We start from the raw sequence: 22,045 nt of genomic DNA on the forward strand, positions 1-22,045 counted from the left end.
GACTTATAAATGGGCAATTAGTGGGTGCATGCATGCAATTGAGAAGCCATCACATAGTCTTAAATAATGTGAATAACATTTCTTAGTGCTCTTAGCTGACTCTCATATCACAGAACTCACACACAAAATATTCAAATTAAAAAACTTGGAAAAGGTAAACACATACTTAAGGTTTTCTTTGTATCCAATCATGTTAATTATTCTGCACACTGTTGTGCTAAACTATGCAAATTTCAACATATTTTTATTATTGATTAAAATTTAATAGAAGTTAAATATTTTTCAAGTTTCATTAATTATTAGTTTAACGAGTAACCCATAATTTCTATCACTAGTTAATTCTCCTTTAAAAAGTTAATAAAAGTCTATTCATAACCGTTTTATTTTTTTTTATAAGTTTCAAGTAATAACAAAATATGTGTTAAAAGGAATATGCTATAAAGTTTCTTACTAAAACTTTTTTTCATAAATATTTTACTCTTATCTTTATAGTTGGTAGTGGCCAGTGGATGTCTATTCAAATTGATTTTGATTATTATGTTATGGCCCAAAAATTTAAGATAAGCTTTCATATTTGAAAAAAATAATAATATAATAACCCTTTAAGATAAAAACCCACTTTTACTCCTAATCATACTAGGTTGTCAATTTTGCCTCAACTTGAACTTTCATTCATCATTTCTAAGTTAGTGAATATGCTAATTATTAAGTAAAATTATTCTTTAATTTACTACTTTCTAAGAGAAAGCTTTTGTAGTGTACAACAACTTATACCATAATCAAAGCAAGGCAAATAAATCATAGTAATTAGTCATTCACAAGTATATGCTAGTAAGTTTTTCTGGTAATACATCAATATTTTTTAATTTAAATAAAAAATTATAAAAATATATTTTTAAAAATAAATATAGAAGTCACATAATATAGCATACACTATTTATATTTAATAAACTGGTAGACCATGTTTATAGAAATATAACAAAAAAAATTAAAAGGAGTTCAATAGATATAATTTATTAAAATGAAAATGTTACACTGTCTAGCAATTATATATTATTTTTAAGCTTGATTCCATTTTTAATCTTTAACCATGAAAATTATGTTAATTTAAGGTTCATAAACATGAAGGTCAAATTCATTCTTGTAAATTCATTGACCTTTTTCAGGTATCATCATCCTTAACTAAGATAGAATACAAATACTGAAACTAAACCCATCGATAGCAGACAAGAGAAGAAGACAAAAAAAAATGACTCTTTCTAATCTTTTGTAAGAAAGTGCAGTTTCTTAAATTAATTATATTTTAACTGGAATGAGTGAGATATTGTGGATAGTTACAAAGTAACAATATAACTCAATGCAAAAGACTATAAAATATTATTATGAAAGTGTTAATAAGATTAAAAAAACAATTAATAGTTTATTTGACTAGCTTATAAACTAAAAAAATAAAATTATAATTTGATTGATAAATATTTTAAAATAATTTATTTTAAAACTTTTTATTTATAAATTACAAACTATTTAGTTTTATTTTCGTAAATCTTTTATAGTTGAATACATTTTCTTATTTCTTAATTTTGTTTAATTTATCATGACTTATTTCAATTTTACATATCGCTATTAATATTTGTTGCACCATTTTTATTTTGTATACAATTTAAATTAAAAAACTAGTATTACAAATTAAAGAAAAAATATTTTATTATATGATATTATGTAAAAATTACAAAAAGGAATTTCAATGTAAAAGTAGTTTAAATAAAAGAATAAAAGTTTAGTTTTCTAAAAAATAAAAAAAATTAACTAATAGTTAGATAAAATCATTTAAACAATTTTTTTATTCAAATAAAAAAGATATATAATTTATTAAAAAATATTTAAAAATGTAAGAAAAAATTAATTATTTTAAAAAGTATAAAATCATAATTATATAATAATATAATTTTACTTATTAAGACAATTTTTATTTCCGTAATAAAATTTATGTCGGTATATCTTTTTATATTTATTTGTTTATCAATCAAGTTATTAAATATTTATAATTCAATTAACTAGTTTATCACTTTAAACTTATATAACAAGAATGTATCAACTATGGACTAATTTATCCATTAGATTTGATAATGATACTTTAACAAATTCAAAGTGTTTTAAAATATGAGATACATGAGGTATACTGTTTAAATTGAAATGTGATTTTTTTTTAATATAAGTGTGAAGAAAAAATGATAGAAAATTATAGTTTCACATTATTATTAATAAAAAGTATTATTAAATAAATAAAAAAATAGGAGAGTGTCAGGGACAATAAATACTAAACACTCTATGAGGCTAAGAGGGTTGTGTAGAATTTTTGAAGTACAAATAATAGAGAAAAGAAGTAAAAGGAAAATCAAAGTGAAGCCAATTTTATGGGATCTTGCTAACATTTCACCCTGCAACCAAATGTGAAGCCAAATATTTGTCCGTCTTTTTTGTCCACTCTCTACCTTTTATACACTCTCTTTACGTACACACACTGTACTGCTACTACCCTCTCTCTCTCTCTCTTTCACCCATATCATCTGCATCATTACATGTACATGCATGCATAGCACATCACATCATCATCACCCTTCATTTTTGAAACATGGCTTCATGAAGAGAGAGAAGGTTCGCTATTGGTGTGCCTGCAATATAGTATCTTTTTTCTGCACGAAGAGAGAGAAAGGGTTAACAAATAACAGGGAGACTGAGTCGTCAAAAAATCGTATCTGTTATGCGCTTGTGCTGTCCTCTCATTTATATCTCTCTTTTTTTCACTTATTTGCTTTTCATTTTAGCATCACACAGTGACCATGAGTAAAGAGGAAACCAGTTTGGTACTGCAGGAACAACCAAAAAAGGAAAAGAAATAAAATAAATGTCTCAGTAACAAATTAAAGTCCCTTTAATTGCCCATTGGTTGTTTCCTTCCTTCTGTTTGCTTTTTTCAGCCACATTCTTACAACAACTATTACACTACGTATCACATTTATTTTATGGCTATGCTATACACAACAATATTAGTATTATATTATTACAGAGACAACACATAAAAACACACAACACATTCTTTCTTCCTCACTGCTTCTTCCATCTCTTTCTCTTTCTTTCTCTCAAAATCTCGAGATTGGTGTGTGTGTGGGATAGAGACTACTGTAGCGCCCCTTGAGGCTCTATCCTAAGTTGGAATTTGAGGAACTGAGCAGCATCTAATGAAGGAGAGTGGAGGCTCTCTTGTAGAAGAGAGCCTGCCCGAGACTAACACCAACAAGAGCACTGAAGAAGAGGAGCCAAACTAGTTTCTTTCCTTCTCACTCACACCATTCCCATTTCTTCTTCTTTTTTCAGTCTCAAAGACTACTTTAGTGTTAGTGTGTATATTAGAGAAAGTAGTGTGTTTTGGGGTGTGACAGTGTGAGATTATGGCGCTTTCTTTGCACAAGGACTCAGCCAACAACCAGATGGATTCAAGCAAGTATGTTAGGTACACACCTGAGCAGGTTGAGGCTTTGGAGAGGGTCTATGCCGAATGTCCCAAGCCAAGTTCTTTGCGGAGGCAGCAGCTCATCAGAGAGTGCCCCATCCTTTCCAATATTGAACCCAAACAAATCAAAGTTTGGTTTCAGAATAGAAGGTGACCCTTTTCAAATAACCCAAATGTCAAAGTCTTCTCTTTCTTATTCTCTCTTATAAAGGCCACCACCTTCACTACTTTTTTTTCTATATTGTCTGAGTGAAAGAAAGTAACTTGTGCCTGCCTCAATTTATAATATAGGAACTTGTAGTTTTGTATGCTTTTCTTCTTACAAGACACTTGTGAATTTGGTGTGTAGGTGTCGTGAGAAGCAGAGGAAGGAAGCTTCTCGGCTGCAGACAGTGAACAGAAAGCTGACTGCGATGAACAAACTGTTGATGGAAGAGAATGACCGTTTGCAGAAGCAGGTTTCTCATCTGGTTTACGAGAATGGATATATGAAGCAACAGATACAGACTGTGAGGACACCTCCCTCTCGCCGTCATTTTCTGTGAACTTTTCTTATTTCTAAATGTTAATGGTTGAACCATGCTTTGGTTTGAACAGGCCTCTGCTGGCACCACCACAGACAATAGCTGTGAGTCTGTCGTAATGAGTGGTCAGAATCAACAGCAAAACCCAACACCTCAGCATCCCAATAGGGATGCCAACAACCCAGCTGGGTATGTAACCAACTGTGTACTACTTTTAGTATTTGTATAATTGTTCATTTCAATGTTTTCATGGTAGTAACATGATTACTCTTTAATGTATCAGTCTTCTCGCCATAGCTGAGGAGACCCTGGCAGAGTTCCTTTCCAAGGCTACTGGAACTGCTGTCGACTGGGTCCAGATGATTGGGATGAAGGTATATTCTTTTTAACAAACATAACTATTTGTTTCCTATGTCTGCTTCTAAGCAACAATTATTACTATGTTGTCTAATTTTTCGTGGTAATTTGTATTGAGTAGCCTGGTCCGGATTCTATTGGAATCGTTGCTGTTTCCCGCAACTGTAGTGGTGTGGCAGCACGAGCCTGCGGCCTTGTGAGTCTTGAACCCACTAAGGTGAGTTGTTGTATCCCTCATGTTCCTCGTCGTTGAACAATTGAACTGTATTTTTTCTGAATAGTGGTTGTGACTGTTTTTTGTCAGGTTGCTGAGATTCTTAAAGATCGACAGTCGTGGTATCGTGACTGCCGATGCGTGGAAGTATTGAGTATAGTTCCCACAGGGAATGGGGGCACCATAGAGCTCATGTACATGCAGGTCTGAAAGACGTTTTCTGCACTTGGAATGATTTCATGATTGATTTCTTGCCTTTTTTGTTCACATTCGATTTTTTTACCAGACATATGCGCCCACAACACTGGCAGCAGCGCGGGACTATTGGACACTGAGATACACGACAAGTTTGGAAGATGGAAGTCTCGTGGTATGGAGAGGGATATAGTGTGCTGTGTTTTTTCTTAACAAACATTTGTCCTGCCGAAATGGCTGTTTATTGTTCTTGTGCTGAAAATAGTCATTTCTTGAGCTGGTCCCTGTATCCTCTCTCTTGAAGAGAAGGGGAGAAAACAAATTTCCACTAAGTTTACTAATCACAACCTATCTTCCATTGGAAAGACGTGGCTTCTTTTTGTTTAAGTTCCAACCCCTTCCCGCCATTGTGTATTTGGGCTTTGTTTGTTGTTGGATCTGTTCTGAAACATTTGAAGCTTTTGCTTATGTGGTATTACTTATGGAGGTGTTATTGCAGAATATAAAATGATTGTTTCTTGTTCCTCATGGGATTTTACAACAAATTTGGCTCATATAAATTATTGTGCTGGCTGGCAGATATGTGAGAGATCATTGACATCCTCAACTGGTGGCCCCACAGGCCCTCCTACTACAACCTTCATTAGAGCTGAAATGCTTCCCAGCGGTTATCTGATTAGACCCTGTGAGGGTGGTGGATCCATTATTCACATAGTGGATCATATTGATTTAGATGTAAGTAAACGATCTACAAGTGAAATCACTTTATAATCTCTGATCCTTTACTCAGTATTTTATCATTATTATTTCTCATAGATATGGAGTGTCCCTGAAGTACTGAGGCCCCTGTATGAATCATCAAAAATCTTGGCCCAGAAATTGACCATTGCTGTAAGATTAATTTCTTGTTTGTTGGAATAGACTTTGGAAGTTACCAAAAATCGCTGTTGGACTTAAATTTTTTTTCTCTGTAGGCCTTACAACATATAAGACAGATAGCACAAGAATCGAGTGGAGAAATTCAGTATGGTGGTGGACGCCAGCCTGCTGTATTGAGAACATTTAGTCAGAGACTTTGCAGGTAAGGCTTGATTCTCCTTGTTATATAGAACTAGTGCATTATGCATTTTGAATTATTTGCTGGGTACTATTTACACTTGATGTGAGGTAGTAGCAGTTGAATAATTAATATTTCATATTCTTGCTAAAATTCAAGCCTGTTTATAATCAATAAGAATTTATTTGACCTAATTCTTCAGGGGATTTAATGATGCTGTGAATGGGTTTGTTGATGATGGGTGGTCGCTGATGGGTACTGACGGGGTGGAAGATGTGACTATAGCTATAAACTCTTCTCCAAACAAGTTTTTGGGGTCCAATTATAATGCTTCCATGTTCCCATCATTCGGAGGTGGGGTTTTGTGTGCCAAGGCATCAATGCTCCTGCAGGTACTTTAGAAGCAAACAGTTATATATGCAATTCCTTTTTATCCTAACTTTCTACGCATCTGCTAAATTTTGATTATAATCTTCTCTCTTGAACAATGTTTCCTACAGAATGTTCCACCTGCTTTACTTGTTCGTTTTTTGAGAGAGCATCGATCAGAATGGGCTGATTACGGGGTTGATGCGTACTCTGCTGCATGCCTTAAAGCTAGTTCCTATGCAGTTCCCTGTGCAAGGCCTGGTGGCTTTCCCAGCAGCCAGGTCATTTTACCTCTTGCTCATACTATTGAGCATGAAGAGGTATTTATCTTCTTAACTCATTTTCTATTTTGACAATATATTTTATATTCTATGCTAAATTGTGACATGCCTCAATGGTGCAGTTTCTGGAGGTGGTTCGCATAGAGGGTCATGCATTTTCTCCTGAAGATGTCACGTTGGCACGTGATATGTATCTATTGCAGGTAATGAGGTCGAATTTTTTGTTGTTTGCATATTTTATTTGATTAAGCTTTAAGTATTTATGCATGACATTTAATAACCCTTTTGCTTTGCAACTGTTGGATGTGGCAGCTATGCAGTGGAGTTGATGAAAATGCAATTGGGGCATGTGCTCAACTTGTGTTTGCACCTATTGACGAGTCCTTTGCAGATGATGCTCTGTTACTGCCATCTGGTTTTCGAGTCATTCCATTAGATCCTAAATCAGTTGAGTGACATTTGTTTGCAACTTGTATGGTTTTATTACTAGCTTTGAACTTTTTTATCAGCACTAGCTCTTGGTTATGAAACTACTTATAAATAATCTGCATTTAATTACCGATATAATATAACCCAATCAGCATATATGAACCTGTTATAATGTATCTTAGTCCTATTTTAATGTGCTAATCATCACAATATCTAGAATGTTGTCTAGGCTAGCTAGAACTGACGCCAACTTTCAGATGTCAATACATGCGCGGTGTCAAGTTACTAATTATCTTGCTTCTAATTCTCGTGCATCCAGGATGGTCCAGCAGCAACTCGTACATTAGATTTGGCATCAACAATGGAAGTAGGATCCGCTAATGCTCGTCCAGCCGGTGAAGCTGATTTGAATGGGTACAACCTGAGGTCGGTCCTTACTATTGCTTTCCAATTTACCTTCGAAAATCATACACGGGACAATGTTGCTGCAATGGCTCGCCAGTATGTGCGTAGTGTTGTTGGATCCGTTCAGAGAGTTGCCATGGCAATTGCTCCTTCCAGGCTTAGTACTCAACTGGGGCCAAAGTCACTTCCTGGTTCCCCAGAGGCCCTTACCTTAGCACGATGGATCAGTAGAAGCTACAGGTTTGTTTTCTATAAATTGACCGCAACTCGATTATTTTAGTGTGCTGAATTTAGCTTTTTACATGTTTGGTTTTGTAGTATTAGGGGGTTTAGGAGTTATTAAAGTGCTCTTAGATCTACAGATCGTTAGCATTATCTATTTCACTAGTTGGTAACTGAAAGTTAAATTCTGTTTGAACGTGAGTGATTTTTGAAAGTTTTGCACGACTTACTCGCCAGATCTTATTCTGTTTAGTCTGACAGTATATTGTGTTTCCTTTAAGGATCTACACTGCCACAGAGCTTTTTAGATCTGAGTCCACAGCAGGTGGTGATGCAATCTTGAAGCAACTTTGGCACCATTCCGATGCAATCATGTGCTGCTCTGTGAAAACAAATGTAATCACTTGCATTGTTTTAATTTTTATTTATTGGAATTTGAAAAAATGATTTGATGTCAGAGGACTTCGTTGATAATAATATAGTATGCCGTATGTTTTGGAAGAATATGCAATTCTTTTGTCCAATAATCTTTCATTGAGTGTTGTACTTCTAAAATCATTTCAGGCATCTCCAGTGTTCACCTTTGCTAATCAAGCTGGGTTAGATATGCTTGAAACTACTCTAGTCGCACTTCAAGACATAATTCTTGATAAAGTTCTTGATGAATCTGGAAGGAAGATTCTTTGTTCTGAGTTCTCCAAGATAATGCAACAGGTACTTAAAAAGTGAACTACACTTTTTTTTGTTAATTTTGGCTCTAAGGTTTTGTAGTTACTGCTGCGTTATGGTTGTAAATTGCATAAACTTGTCTATTGAGTAATAACATGTTTATCTGTATCGCCTATAACCTTACTTTACATTATGTGAAAAATAAATATAAGCTTGACAGTTTTCTGTGATTTTATAACTCGGTTAGGTGAGGAGGTGTGAGTTATTATAAATTCTGTTGAATGTGTTCATTTCTTATAGATAAAAAATGGAAACCTGGAATCTAACTATATTTTCATTCTACTTGGATGGACGGTATATCTTATTCTCTACTTTTCTGTGTTTCTTTTCAGGGTTTTGCTTATCTACCAGCTGGGATATGTGTATCAAGTATGAATCGGCCAGTGTCTTATGAGCAGGCCATTGCATGGAAAGTCCTCAATGATGATGATTCTAATCACTGCCTAGCCTTCATGTTTATGAGTTGGTCTTTTGTATGACGGACCAACTATATAGACTCTACTTATTTCATCTACTAATTTATATTCAGTACTTAATTACCATATGCTACTATCACAGACCAATGTACTAATGTAAGCTTTACTTATGCCACATGTATGGTATTCTTATGGCTATATAAAAGTTCTAGTTAATTTGGTAAATTCTTTCTCAGTTCTCATTCTAGAGTTTACTTGGAAATGCCACGTTGTGTAGAGAACCTTTGTGTTGATGGTCCGTGCTTTATACTTATCTAGGGTCATTTTGATATTATTATCGGGGGTAGCATGTTTTCTCCTTTATCTTCACAAACCACGATTATCATTATGGTGTTTTGCTTGCTTCTAAAGCAAAAGTGTGCCTTGGTTTCAACTTCCAACATCTTAAGTCTAACAAAAAGCTTTTTTTCTGATCTTTTAACTAGTATTACTTGGGAAGAATTTAGATATATGATGGTATCTTTTACTTTAAAGGTAAAAAAGTAACTTTTTTGCGGGACTCTTATCTGTCACTTTAACATTCTATTTGGTTTTCAAGAGAAAATAAAAGGAATGAAAAAGAGTGCATAAAGAGAAGATTTGAAGACTTTTTATTGAGAAGAAAGAGAAAGATGCTTTCCATTGTTCGATCGAGGAGAAAATAAAGGAAAAGAAAAATATACGTTTGACAAAGATAAATTACCTCCGATTAAATTAAGTATATAAAATTATTTTGTCACTATTTTATTGTGTTTTTTTAAAATAAAAACTGTTTTAATAATAAATCATTAATGTACTAGGAGTTTCTTTTTTATGCTTGTTAAAGAGAATATAAAAGAAATTTGACCATGAGTGACCTTGTTCTCAGTCTGTCACTAGTCAGCCTATTCAGAACAGTATTATATGATTAATTAGTAGAAATCCAAATCTAACTGACGTGCAGAGTGTTATGCATCCAGCTGTATCAGATTTGAGTCATTGCAGGTTGAAGTGTTTGAAAGTTTGCTATTGTTATTTCGGTGCTTGAGGGAAAGCAGATTTGTTTTAAAAATTATGGTACATGCCAAAGTTGTAGGGCAATAATCTTTTATGTGATATATTTTGAAGCAAAAGTGTAATATGAATCTCAACTTGCATTTAATTTGAAATTGATGTCTTGGTATGGCCAATGTTTGTTATGCTGCATAAAGTGCTCTCCCAACATGGAATCTGCTGAGGCTGCAAAAGTCAGTAGTAGCCCTCTCCCTCGTCATTCAACAAGATATTTTTGCGTCATGGCAAACATTCAACGTTATGGGCATGTGGGGGTGGACGAAAGAAGAAAAGGGGTATGAAGAGTCTTCTAATCTTGTCCAAGGATTTGATATGATGACTATGTGCAAGATGGGGTAAGTGTGAAAGATTGTGTCAGAAGAAACCTATACCAAATTCAACCTTATTGTGTGAGAAAAAAAAAACTCAAAGCATTAGAGTGGAAGAGAACTTTCTGCATGACAAGGATGCACATGAAAGTGACACGCAAGTAATAGATGCACCTAGTCACCTACACTTCCCATTGTTGTGATGGGCTTGAGTCTTGTGAAGATGCTGACCACGACAGAAGTAACACCATTATTATGCAACACAAACCAACATTATGCAGTGTATGAGAGAAGGGGATGTGGTGGTTAAAAATTCTTGAACATAAAAGGGTTAGTTGTGTGACAAGTGATGATGTTTGTTTTTGTGCCCGAATGTTTCTTTCCGTTGGAGAAGGACTTTGATAGCGAGATCAAAGGAAGAGCTTATTGCGAATAGTATTGTTTGTTGGTCATGTTGCATGTCTTAAGGACAAACATGTATGCTGTGAAGTTTGACATGAATAAAGTTTGTAAACTTAGTGCTTTCTAGTGATAATGATGAAGCTTTGTGATTTAATTCAGACAAAGATTAGCTTAATGATACTTTGTGTACCTAGTAATATCTCACTCCATTAAACATTAAATGGTCCAAAGGATTAAGGTGACCCTTTTGTTCACCTCTTCATATTGTACTAAAGGGATGATTAGTTGCTTTATAGCAGCATTTCAAAAGATGAATGCTCTGATATTAGTTTTTAATTTTACTTAGAATTAAAGAAACAAAAAAGGAAATGAATTGGGAAATATATATATATATATATATATGTGTGTGTGTGTGGGCCCCACAGAATCTGGGTTACAAATTAGAGTAAATATATATGGTCAAAACAAGGGATGACGACATGGTTCTGTTGATCCATCACAACACAGCACAACACAACTCTGTGCATGTCATGTCCCTACCTTATCCCATGGATTCTGTTCCTTTCTCTCACCTCGTCCTTCTACTATCTGTCACTGCTAATTTCAACCATGGAATTCCAATACTCATCAGGTTTATTATCTTGTTTGTTTTCCTTCATCACCCTTCAAACTCAAGTTTACGTTAATTCAAGTAATAATTTTGTTTTTCAACACCAGATCTAAACATCGCATTATCTCATAATTGATAACGTCAACAAAATTTGTATGTTAATAATTACCCATTAGATACGTTTTTACTGGTATAAATTTGAACTAACAAATTAAACAATTAATTTTAAAAAAATTGAATTTAGTTTCCTAAATTTAATTGTAGAAATTAGGTTCTCTGTGTATAAGAGAAAATGTAATTTCAGCCACCTAATCTCACTTCTGTCTATTTAATGTTTTAGGTATTATTATATGTTTCTTAAAACTTCCTCCAAAGAAAATCAACTAAGAACTAACTAAAAGGTGACATCAAAGAAAGCTTTTTAAATTACTTGTTAAATTATAAATGTTTAGTTAAATTAACTGCAAAAAATTACTTTTATTGATAGAATATATATATTGAGGGTTTTTCAAATTCTATTTTTCATTAATTTTAAACTCTTGTAATCCTTCATTTATAAATACAAAATTTCTTTACATTTATTTTACTCTTAATTAATACATTTCTATAAAGTGTATTTATTATTAAAGTTTTATTACCTATTTCTATTCAAATTCAAAATAAAGTAAAAATAACATATTTTTAAGTAGATTTAAAATAATATAAAAATATGTAAAAATATGCAATGTAATATGAATTTCTTTTAAAAATAATAAAATGGAATAAAATAGAAATTTAACATTTTTTATTTTTTTAATGAATTGAGATATGACATTGTTGAGAAAAAAGAAGTGAGTGTGATTTTTGTTTAATATAGTTATGTTTTGAATTTAATAACACGTCCATTGCATTGCATGAGTGATTTGAGTGACAAGAAAGAAGAGAATTAGGTAAGCGACGGCCCCACACGTGCTACCTATGTTTGTCTCTTATTCCATTTCTGTTCATTCAAATGCTTACCATTTCACACTTCCCATCTGCCATTTCAAGCTCATCATCTTCCTCTTCTTGCTGTCTCACCTTTCTCTTCCTTCTTCTTTGCCCTTGTTTCCATCATTCAATCAAAACAAACAATACATCTCCTAGAATCAAAGTTTTTGTTTTTAATCAAATCTAACCTAATTCTACCACTAACTAATTGAAAAAACTTGAAACTAATTAGACCTAAATTTATAATTTGAAACTACACGCTGAACATTTTTATTTAAAGTTGGAAGGGAAAAGAACTTTTGATTCACAAGTAGAGAGGTTGAAGAATTGAATTCATTCATAAGCCATCTAAAGATTTCTGAATTGATGAAACCCTGCACCAGTTGACTGAGAAAGTGTACATACAGTAACAGTAACGCATGTGTTATGTGTATGTATGTATGTATATGCATGTCCCCACAAGTTGCATAGAGAGATATGATGATGATGATACTCATAGAAGGTGATGATGATGATGTATAAGACGTTTTGTGATTTGGAACATAAATATAGTATTGATGAAGGGTGTAATTTGTTTTGGGTGGCTTTAGGATGATATCCTTTTCAGGGTTTGAAATTCGAGGCCTTTTAAAGTTTGAGTGCGAAAGGCACTGTGGTTTCGAGCCTCGTGCCCTATTCTCTATTTTCTCCCTGCCCTTCATCACATCTATATTATTTCATACTTATTATACTTTCTTTTTCCTTTGCATACAATCTCATTCTAAGATCTCTGCTACCCATTTTTACTTCAAATTTAACTAATAATTGGGTTGATTAGGATGAATCATTGAATCTAATGCAGTAGATGCAACCAAAATGTGTGAGGTGGTAAGTCACAATCACATTGCTGGGAAATTTGTTTGTGTATTTTTTACATAAAGAGTAATGAAGATGTGGTTAAATAGCATAAGGGTTGTCTGTATTGGTGGGTCAATGTTGCGTTATGGTGAGTGCAGGAACAGAGCAGAAAGATGAATGAAAGAGAAGAGAGTGTGTTTCTCTATGTTCCGCGTGGAGACCCCTCGCTTTCCACTTTTGTTTATAGCAGTTATCATATGTGTGTCTCACGCTTCACATGCACTTTTAGGACTACACCAAGCAAAATTCTCTTTTTCTTTTCTTTTTTTATTTACTTGTTTATCTGTGTTTGAATTAAAGATTCTGAATAAGCGTGCCTTGGGGCACTGTTTGGTTCCTCAGCAACATGTTAAAGTGCAAAGATCTTCAGCTTTTCAAAATCCAAGGAAAGTGAGTGAGTGTGGTCTCAAACACACACATACATACACCTAGCTAGTGTTGGTTGTTATGTCACATAGGATATGGTAGGCTTTGTGATGCCTTGGAGAGTATCTGAGCCTGACCGAGGGAGGGAAAATAAACATATCTTTCCGTTGCAGCCTTGCAGGGTTTTTAAGATTTTTAGCAGACCAAATTAAAGAGGGTGAACAAGTAGTGCATAATAGGCCCCTAGACTATCATGGTCTGTAAATTTTAGAGTGTTAATTTGAGAAAGTTGTTGACTGCCACTTTGGGATTTGGTTTTTCTTTCTTTTGCTAAGTGCATAGTGAGAGGTCAGGTTTTTTTTGTTACCATTTTGGTGGGTTAGAATGCTAGAATTTTTGGTGTTCATCAAAATCACCAAAATTATTTGTATGAAAAAAAAAATGCTGTAGTCTTGTGTCAAATTGCTTGTTAGGGAAAAACTTCTAAAATGATCAGAATTAACTTACATGTATCTCTTTATTACATGTTATTTATGTGGGAAGTTGAAAGAAGTAAATTTGATGACATAACTTGGTTCATTTACCTCAGGGGATCTCTGTGCTGCTACACTATCTAGGCAGAAATTTAACTGTGTTAATTGAATGAATGGAGAAGACTGAAGTACTGAATAATGTTTTTACGTTGGACTTGCAGCATAACAGCTCAATTTGTCTGCAATATTTATCAACTTGCCCCGAATAGTGTTCAACAAATTTATGCAGAATGCAGATAACTATTCAAAACCAATTCATCAATTATGTTTCCTGTTTTTCATTCACTGCTTATTAATTTCCCAACAGATTTTACAACTAAAGAAAAGGGTATTATTGAACCTTCAAATGATGCTTGGTTATTAGTATTGTGAAGTTCAAAATTTGAGGAGTTTTAAAGTCTGAGTGAGAAAATGTTGATTATTGGCTCTTCTGGATATCATCTCAAAAAAATTATCATTGCTTTTTGATGCATTTACTGACATTAATTGTAACCAGAAGCTCTTTAATGGAAGGAGATAATGTACTATCATGCTAGTTTTGTGGACCATCACCTGACTAGAAAGTAATTCTAAGTGAAACAAAATTTTCATCACAGTTCAAACAAAACTGCAGTATATATATTAATTGAATTTTATTTTATGCAGAGTTATAAAATTGTTTTACTATATTCACACATCAATAAGAATTTTTTTACATAATCAACTATTAAATGCACAAAACCTCATACATTCAATGATTAACTGGATGGTTTATCCTCTTTTAAAATCTTGAAAGTTATTTGATTATAGGATAAAATATGATTGCATCATGTTCTAAATATATTAACTAGGTTCTCTAAAAAAATACTATTTAGACATATGTAATGACAAAACAAAATTATTTAGATATTTTTAGTAATAACTAAGCAAACACATCCATTTTCGTACATTAATATTTTCATTAATTAAAAAATATATAATTTTATTATTTTTATGAGTAATTAATTAAAAGAAATCAATTTCAAATATATATTTTTAAAATTGTATTGAAAAAAAATACGTAGTTGCTATTTTAAAATAAAAAATTTTATTTAACAATTTTGAGAAGTTATTCAAATATTTATTTTATTGAATAATTAAACAAAATTAATTTTTATTGGATAAAAATTTTCAATTAAAAATTAACATTGAAAGAAGTTATCAAATAATATATATTCTTTATGTATAATGTTATAAAAGAAGACAAAAAAATTAATATGAATAACCATCTCAATAAATAAGTTAAATTCAAAAATAATTTTGGTTAACTTTATAAGAAACTGTATGTCAATACTATTATCTAGTTTAATTTTTCATGTATAGTTGTTATTAACAATATCTTGAAAAAAAATTAAAATATCTAAAAATTGTATTTCTATTTTCATATTTTAAGATTTTTTTCGAATATTTTTGTATTTACCTCTTTAAAATATCATTGGCATGATAGTCATTTTTTTTTATATTAGAGGTTATGAAAAGTGTTATAGTAAGGTCATCTCACATAAATTTCACACATTGAAGTTCCTAATCTAGGCAAGAACTTGAGAGATCATTTGTTTTAAAAATTAGATTTGTGACTAATATTTTTCCCGTTAACTTTGGTTCAGAGGATTTAAATTAATCTTAGACCTTTGAAGAAATTAAAATTAATGAATTCACTTATATTAATTATAAGTTTATATCACAAAAATATGTTATTTGTTAAAAAATGGAAAGAACTGGTTTTATGCTGCATGAAACTGGGCTAGGCTATTGAAATAAGTGATCTTTGGATAAAGGTCTAAAACAAAAATTGTCAATGCATGTGCACAATTTGAATATTTTGAAAGATTATTCATATTTGAGTATTTTAAAGTTTCTTAATAAAAAAATTAAATTACAATATATTAACTTAACTCAGGAATAAAAGTCATAATATTTTTTTAATTATACCAAAACTATTTTTTAAAATATTAAAAGTGTTGTATTCTCACCTTTTTATGAAACAATTAAGTTTTTGTAGTGAATAAGAGTTAAAGTTTAAGGCAACATAATAAGAAAAATTCAATAAATCAAGGTTAATTTTAAAAGCAAAATAAAATAAAATAATAATAATAATAATTGAGTGGAACTTGTGAATAAAGTAATCTTTGTAAAGAAAAATGATAGAGGATACATAGTTTTAAAATGGAAAGTGAAAGTCGAAAAGAAAAGAAAAAGGTAACAGAGATGGGCCTTTTGACTTAGGATGTGAAGAACGGTTTAAAAGATCTGGGCCCATTAAAACTCTTTCTTTTTAGGGGTTGACATTTGCTATTGCTACTTCCATTGTTAATGGCTTTTACTTTTTGAGCTAACTTTTACCTTTTTCTCCAACTAGTAGAGCATTTTCATAGCCATAATTCAAATCCAACCACCATCTTAATAAAGTTATATGATTAAAATAATCTCGTAAATTGTCTCTTATCTTCTTTTACAAATAGAATCCAAAACCAACTTATTTCGATTTAATTTTCTTTTAAGATGATCTGAAAAGTTTTTTAACAAAAATCTCATATGAAATTAGACCATTTCTAATTTATTTACCTAGATAAATTGGAAAAAAAAAATTCTGTAAAGTAAAATCATATTATCATTGACTTTGTATGTAGAATTTATTTTTTATTATCTTCTCTAAAATCCATTTTTTTAATTAAGGTATTAGTTTTGAATATAATTTTTTATCTGTCCCTATTTATGAAAATAATTCCTCTAAAATATCTAAAGTAGAATAAAAACTGTGCAGGTAGTATTCTATCCAAATCACAGTTTGTAAATTTTGAAATTGAAAGGAAATATCCTCTTAATATCTTATATGTATATTTACATTCAATGATCACATTCATCAACTATTAAAATAAATATGTTAATTTTTAAATCAGTGATGGGCTTAAGATCTGACCCAATTATCATTTACTAAGTTTATATGGAAAGGAAAGGGGATTTTGCTTCCTACACCCATAATTTCTGTATGCATCCTCTTATTTGTGTTAAAAGTTTACCTTTCTATTTTTATATATAAAATATTAAACTTTTTTTTTTTTTATGGTGATTCTTCTCTTTCCCAAAAATTTATAAATCCCTTTCTATTAGGGCCAACACTGGAGTCCAACTTTTGTTATAAGAGAAAACATGAGAAAAAGTAGCTATTTTGAAAATTTATGGGGTGCAAAGAGAAATCATAAGAGTGCATGAAGTTAATTCAAGATTACTTCGACCCAATTAATAAAAGGAGAGCTTCGGCCCGAGCAACAGAAAAAGAAAGGAAAACAAAGAAGACGTAAGGGTGATGAAATTTATGTAGAATGGACTTTACTTTTAACATCCTCTTTACTTGTTATACACTCCTTTCCCTTTTTTATATTTTTGGCCAAAATATAATTTTGGTCTCCTATTTTCTCCCACTGTAATTTCGACCTCTCATTTCATAATAGATACATTTAGTCTCTTCATTTTTTTAACCAAACTCTTCAAATTAAGATATTGATTATTAAATTAATATTAATTTAAAAAAACATTTCTTACTATTTTTCCATTGCTTGAAATATTATGTGTTGTCAATTTTTCTAGTTGAAAAGAAAGACTAAACACTTTAAGTTGTATATTTACTTTTTATTTTCATCAACATTTCTTTTTATCAAAATCAATGGAAATCTAAATAGTTTTGTTTTAAAGAGTACTTGAGAGTTTGAGGTTGAAGAAGCCTGTGTAAAAATAATATTTGGGTAGTTTATAAAAGATACAGATGCAAAGAATACTTATTATTGTGGAAACCAAAGAAGTTTTACCTAAAAAAAATGCTTGCAAAATTCTTGTCTAATAGTAAAATTTTGATATAGTAACTAAGATTGCAAGTAGTCTCAAGTTACCAAGAATCACTATTAAAAATTATTTACTGTGCTCTTTTGTCTTACATGAATGTTATGTAGTGGCTGTCCATTTCCCCGCCCAAAAATATACGGCTATTTCGGATTTATCTTCTTGCACAAAACTATATGTTATCTCTCTTACAACTTTATACCTATAAATAAAAGTTACATGCGTGAAATCAGAAAAAAAAAACTCACTATCATAAAATTAATTTACAAAATAAAAATTTCATCTAATTTATATATGATGAATTAGTCATAATTCTTTCGACATTCTTGGAGAAGTTGTTACAGTACACACTGGTCTAATAAAGATTTACTGATATAGAAGTCAAGTTATGGTGGGACTGATTTATTTGCTAATTATTTCAAACCATGATAATGTCTAACAAAATTAGTTGCATGAACATTTTTTAGGTAAACACTACACATTAAGATATGTAATTCAGCCTTATAAAAACTCTTGTTAAGATATTTTCTAATTGGTTCTGCTATCATCTTAGTATGCAAATCACATGACAAATTGTAAAGAGTAAAGTTTACATAAGAGTTAAACTAGTCTTTTGTACTCTGCCTATGAACAAGATTGATTTTTCCACTTCTATAAAATTAAAGAGTTTCCATAGACACAAAATAACCAATGATGAACTTTCTAGAATGAATAGAATTTCCGCTATCCGAATCATAAAAAAAGGTTTGATAAGAATTCAATTTGATTATTATTGGAAACACATAAAAGAGGTTGTTATGTACTATGCAGATTTCTGCCATAAGTGTAAAATACGAAGTTATAAAGAAAAGGAAGAAGAAAAATCTTGGCGTATAAATAGGATTCGTGTCGCATGGGTGTGCTTTTAAAAGCCAAATCTAGGCCATAAAAAAAAAGTGGCAAGAAAGGAAAAGATCGCACATAATGATAAGATTGTGCGATTTTGGAAGAATATAGAATGAAAAAGATTGAGAGTACACTAAAAACGGCACACACATAATGGTGAAACACAGTGTTTATGGAAGGCACATATATAAAGGCTGAGAAGCTAGCAGAACAGAGATATCATATCATATTCAGATTCATTTTCGTTCTACCATGAAACTTGCTGTGAGTGTTTACCTTACGCTGTGTTTTGCCTCTTCCATTATCATGGTGATGGCCACAATACAAAGGGCAAGGTTCTTGTTGGGCACCGACGATTACTACGTTAGAGTGATCAATGGTTTCACTGACAATTCCTCTGTGCCGTTGGTGATTTGGTGTTCTTCCGAGGAGATAGATCTCGGTGGGCGTGCCCTTCAGGAGCACGATGATTTTAGTTGGGTGATGAGGCCAAGTTTCTGGAGCAGCAATCGCATGAAGTGTACCATGAAATGGGACACTACGAGGAAGAGTTTCGAGGCGTTTAAGGCTTCCCGAGACACCGAACGATGTGGGATTCATAGGATGTGCTCCTGGATGGTTACTCAAGATGGGTTCTATTTCAGCAATGATGAGGTTAATTGGAGGAAGGACTTTTTGTGGTGAATGTGTCATAAACTATGATGCCAAGGTTTTCCCCTTCATCTTGGATTTACATCACAACCCTGCTTCGATCTGAGCACAGAACAGTTTTGTATAATTATGTGAGAAATAAATAAAAAAACGTCTGTGGCCTTTTTGTAAGTGTAGAAAAGGTGATGATGAGTTTTGTTTTTGTTTTGTTTCATCGTAACATTATATGTATTGGTCGAGAATCCAAATGTTTTTGGTTTTAGAATTCAGCTATGGTTTCCTTTCTTTTAATAAATAAAAGAAAAGAAAAAACATGTGTTAAACCACATTGGATTTTGAATGTAGGATGATCTGCAGACACTTTAGGGTTCTGCAGTTACTTTACTGTGTCATTCAACTAACTTCTGCATTCATTATATTTTTAGTTTGAAGGAACTTATGATCAAAATTTTATTCAAAGAATAACTTAATAAACTGATAGAAGTAGAATATAGTGATTGTACCAAAAAGAAGAAGATAGTGGTGAAAGATTTATGTAGCACAAAAGCCAGCAAAATTAAAATTTTGAAAAGTTCTGCTGTGTCCCAAATAATAATAATAAATGCAGGAAATTGTGCTTTTGCGGCGGCACGAGAAACTTAATTTTGTAGACATTTTTTTGAAGTATAAATAAAATATATGGTATTTAAGAGTTTGAATTGTGATTATTTTTGTGAATGGAGAATTCATGGGATAAGTTTGTATTTAAAGAAAACAGAGAAGAATGTTGTGTTAGAAGATGTTTTGAAAGACAGGGTTGGGATGAAATTATAGCAGTTGTTGAAAAGTGTGAGAGAATATGAAAGAGATGAGAGAGAGAGAAAAGAGGATGGAAGCATGTACAATAGAAGGGTCAACAAATAGTTAATACTAACACAAGTGGCCACAATGAAGTTGTCAATTTCACAACACATTACTGCCAAAACAACTACTATGCAATCTTATCATCTGCTTTTTTTTTCTTCTTCTTATTTTAAAATATTAAACGCGTGAGATAAAGCTCAATAAGATGCATCATTGCCGATATGATAAGGTGGGGGATGTTTCTCTTTACATAAACAAATAATTCCAATAGATTCCCTCACCAAAATTATTATTCAAAACTGTTTTTCACGTTCCCAGATTTAACACTTTTTTTTTCTTCTCTTTCACTACGCAAAATAAACATAATTTAAAAGTGTTTATCTGATTTTAGTTTGTTGTCTCAAATAAAAGTTAAATTGATAATATATACTTTGGAAATCTCACTTTAGCAAGAATAAGAACATTTCATAATATATAAGTGGGTGCGTAATGTCTAACTGGAATGTAATTTTACTTTTGTTTGGGTTGCGTTTATTAATAGGACCAATGTTCCTTTGATGTTTCGATGGAATACTTGTCTTAATTAGTGTGAGAAAATCAAATTTAAGATTACTCATATTTTTCAGGGAACGCGTGTGTTGATAAGTTGGTTAATTTAAGAATTATTTATAAATAATATTTTCATTGGTATAATAAGATACCATTTATTTTGTTCTTAAAATTCTTTATAAATAAATATAGTCCACTTATGTATCGTTTTTTTTAACATATGATTTTTAATATAACCCTCCCATATTTTTGTATTTTTTTTCTTTTTTTTCTTTTTTAATAATATTTTTTTATGCGATGACAAATGATGGTTGTTAATTGAGGTGTCAGCATACTTCAGAGGTCGAGGTCAAGTTGTATAGTGATACCTAACATTAAAGCTTTTATTTAAAAAATATATAAATAAATGCGTACAAATCTTACTTTATAAATCAATTTTATAAGTTTGAGTTAGATTTAAAATCAACTTTTTAAAATTATATTAGAGTTTATTCTAACAAAATTTTAGGTTATTATTTTTATTATTCCAAAAGTAAATAATGTAATATTCTCTAAAAAAAAAAAAAGTGTATCTGAAGTATGAGTTGGTCAAGATTGGGTTTGAGTGTTGTATATGATGGGTGTTGTGAGTGACTCTTTGGACATAGCCTTGTCAACAACAACAAGACAAGTGCCTCCATCACCACCCACAATTCTTGCATAGCTTTTTATGTTCCTAATTAAACAACAAACTATGCACTCTCATAATCAAACACATTCTCTCATTCACATCCTTATTTGTTTGGGATAATAAGATCACCATTTTTTATTATCAAAACTTTATATATTAAGTTCATGGATTGATGCAATGATTAGATATTTTGTGTTTATGTTGTTCGAATAATTTATGTATTAAAATTTTGTTTTTGATTTTTATTGTAATAGAAATTTTCTCAAGTCAGCAAAAATCATCTCAATATTATCACTCTGGAGTCACTTTTTCAAATTATAAGTGACTATAATCATAACTCTCAAAGAATAAAAATAGACACGTGCTTTGGATTTTCTTTTTTTTAGTTTATGTAATTTAAAAAATAAAAACAAAACTTATTCCAATCCTTTCGTCTAAACGTTATTTAATCGTCTGAAAACATCAAAAGTTATAGTAGATGGTGAGTCCTTTTATTCACAAACTTAATGGTCCTTTTATTCATAAACAGAGAGAAATTAGAAAAAAAAATGTGAAATAATTTTTTTCTAGATTAAAATTGGTTTTTTATAAATAAATTTATGGAAATTGTTTTGTATTAGTTTCTTCAAATCAGATTATTAACATTTCCCTAAAAGCTTACAGAAAAAAAAATGTTCTTGCTACTTTTCTATCAAACTAAAACAAA

General features: G+C 31.4%; 2 protein-coding genes across 2 annotated transcripts; both read left to right on the forward strand.

Annotated features, from left to right (window-relative positions):
* The first annotated feature begins 2,668 nt into the window (after positions 1-2,668).
* LOC137832027 (homeobox-leucine zipper protein ATHB-14) lies at positions 2,669-8,934 on the forward strand. The gene is made up of 18 exons (XM_068639991.2): positions 2,669-3,661; positions 3,861-4,020; positions 4,109-4,224; positions 4,319-4,409; positions 4,514-4,609; positions 4,697-4,810; positions 4,893-4,976; positions 5,381-5,536; positions 5,618-5,692; positions 5,776-5,882; positions 6,061-6,250; positions 6,359-6,547; positions 6,631-6,711; positions 6,821-6,955; positions 7,257-7,582; positions 7,846-7,960; positions 8,129-8,278; positions 8,626-8,934. Exons 1-18 carry the CDS (start codon positions 3,450-3,452, stop codon positions 8,770-8,772), a joined length of 2,544 nt encoding a protein of 847 aa, XP_068496092.1. The 5' UTR covers positions 2,669-3,449; the 3' UTR covers positions 8,773-8,934.
* A 9,725-nt stretch (positions 8,935-18,659) lies between these two features.
* Positions 18,660-19,678, forward strand: LOC137832028 (Plant self-incompatibility protein S1 family). The gene has a single exon (XM_068639992.2). The coding sequence runs from the start codon at positions 18,879-18,881 to the stop codon at positions 19,308-19,310; it is 432 nt and encodes a 143-aa protein (XP_068496093.1). The 5' UTR covers positions 18,660-18,878; the 3' UTR covers positions 19,311-19,678.
* The last annotated feature ends 2,367 nt before the right edge of the window (positions 19,679-22,045 follow it).

Source organism: Phaseolus vulgaris, chromosome 6 (assembly GCF_051622355.1).
Source record: "Phaseolus vulgaris cultivar YP4 chromosome 6, ASM5162235v1, whole genome shotgun sequence".
NCBI classification, from domain to species: Eukaryota; Viridiplantae; Streptophyta; class Magnoliopsida; order Fabales; family Fabaceae; genus Phaseolus; species Phaseolus vulgaris.

What these genes read in the sequence shown, in the direction of transcription:
- LOC137832028 (XM_068639992.2), top strand. Translation starts at nt 18,879, where the DNA reads ATGAAACTTGCTGTGAGTGTTTACCTTACGCTGTGTTTTGCCTCTTCC.
- LOC137832027 (XM_068639991.2), top strand. Translation starts at nt 3,450, where the DNA reads ATGGCGCTTTCTTTGCACAAGGACTCAGCCAACAACCAGATGGATTCA. An exon ending in GTTTGGTTTCAGAATAGAAG is followed by an intron (nt 3,662 to 3,860) that starts GTGACCCTTTTC and finishes TTTGGTGTGTAG; the next exon opens with GTGTCGTGAGAAGCAGAGGA. An exon ending in TGGATCAGTAGAAGCTACAG is followed by an intron (nt 7,583 to 7,845) that starts GTTTGTTTTCTA and finishes GTTTCCTTTAAG; the next exon opens with GATCTACACTGCCACAGAGC.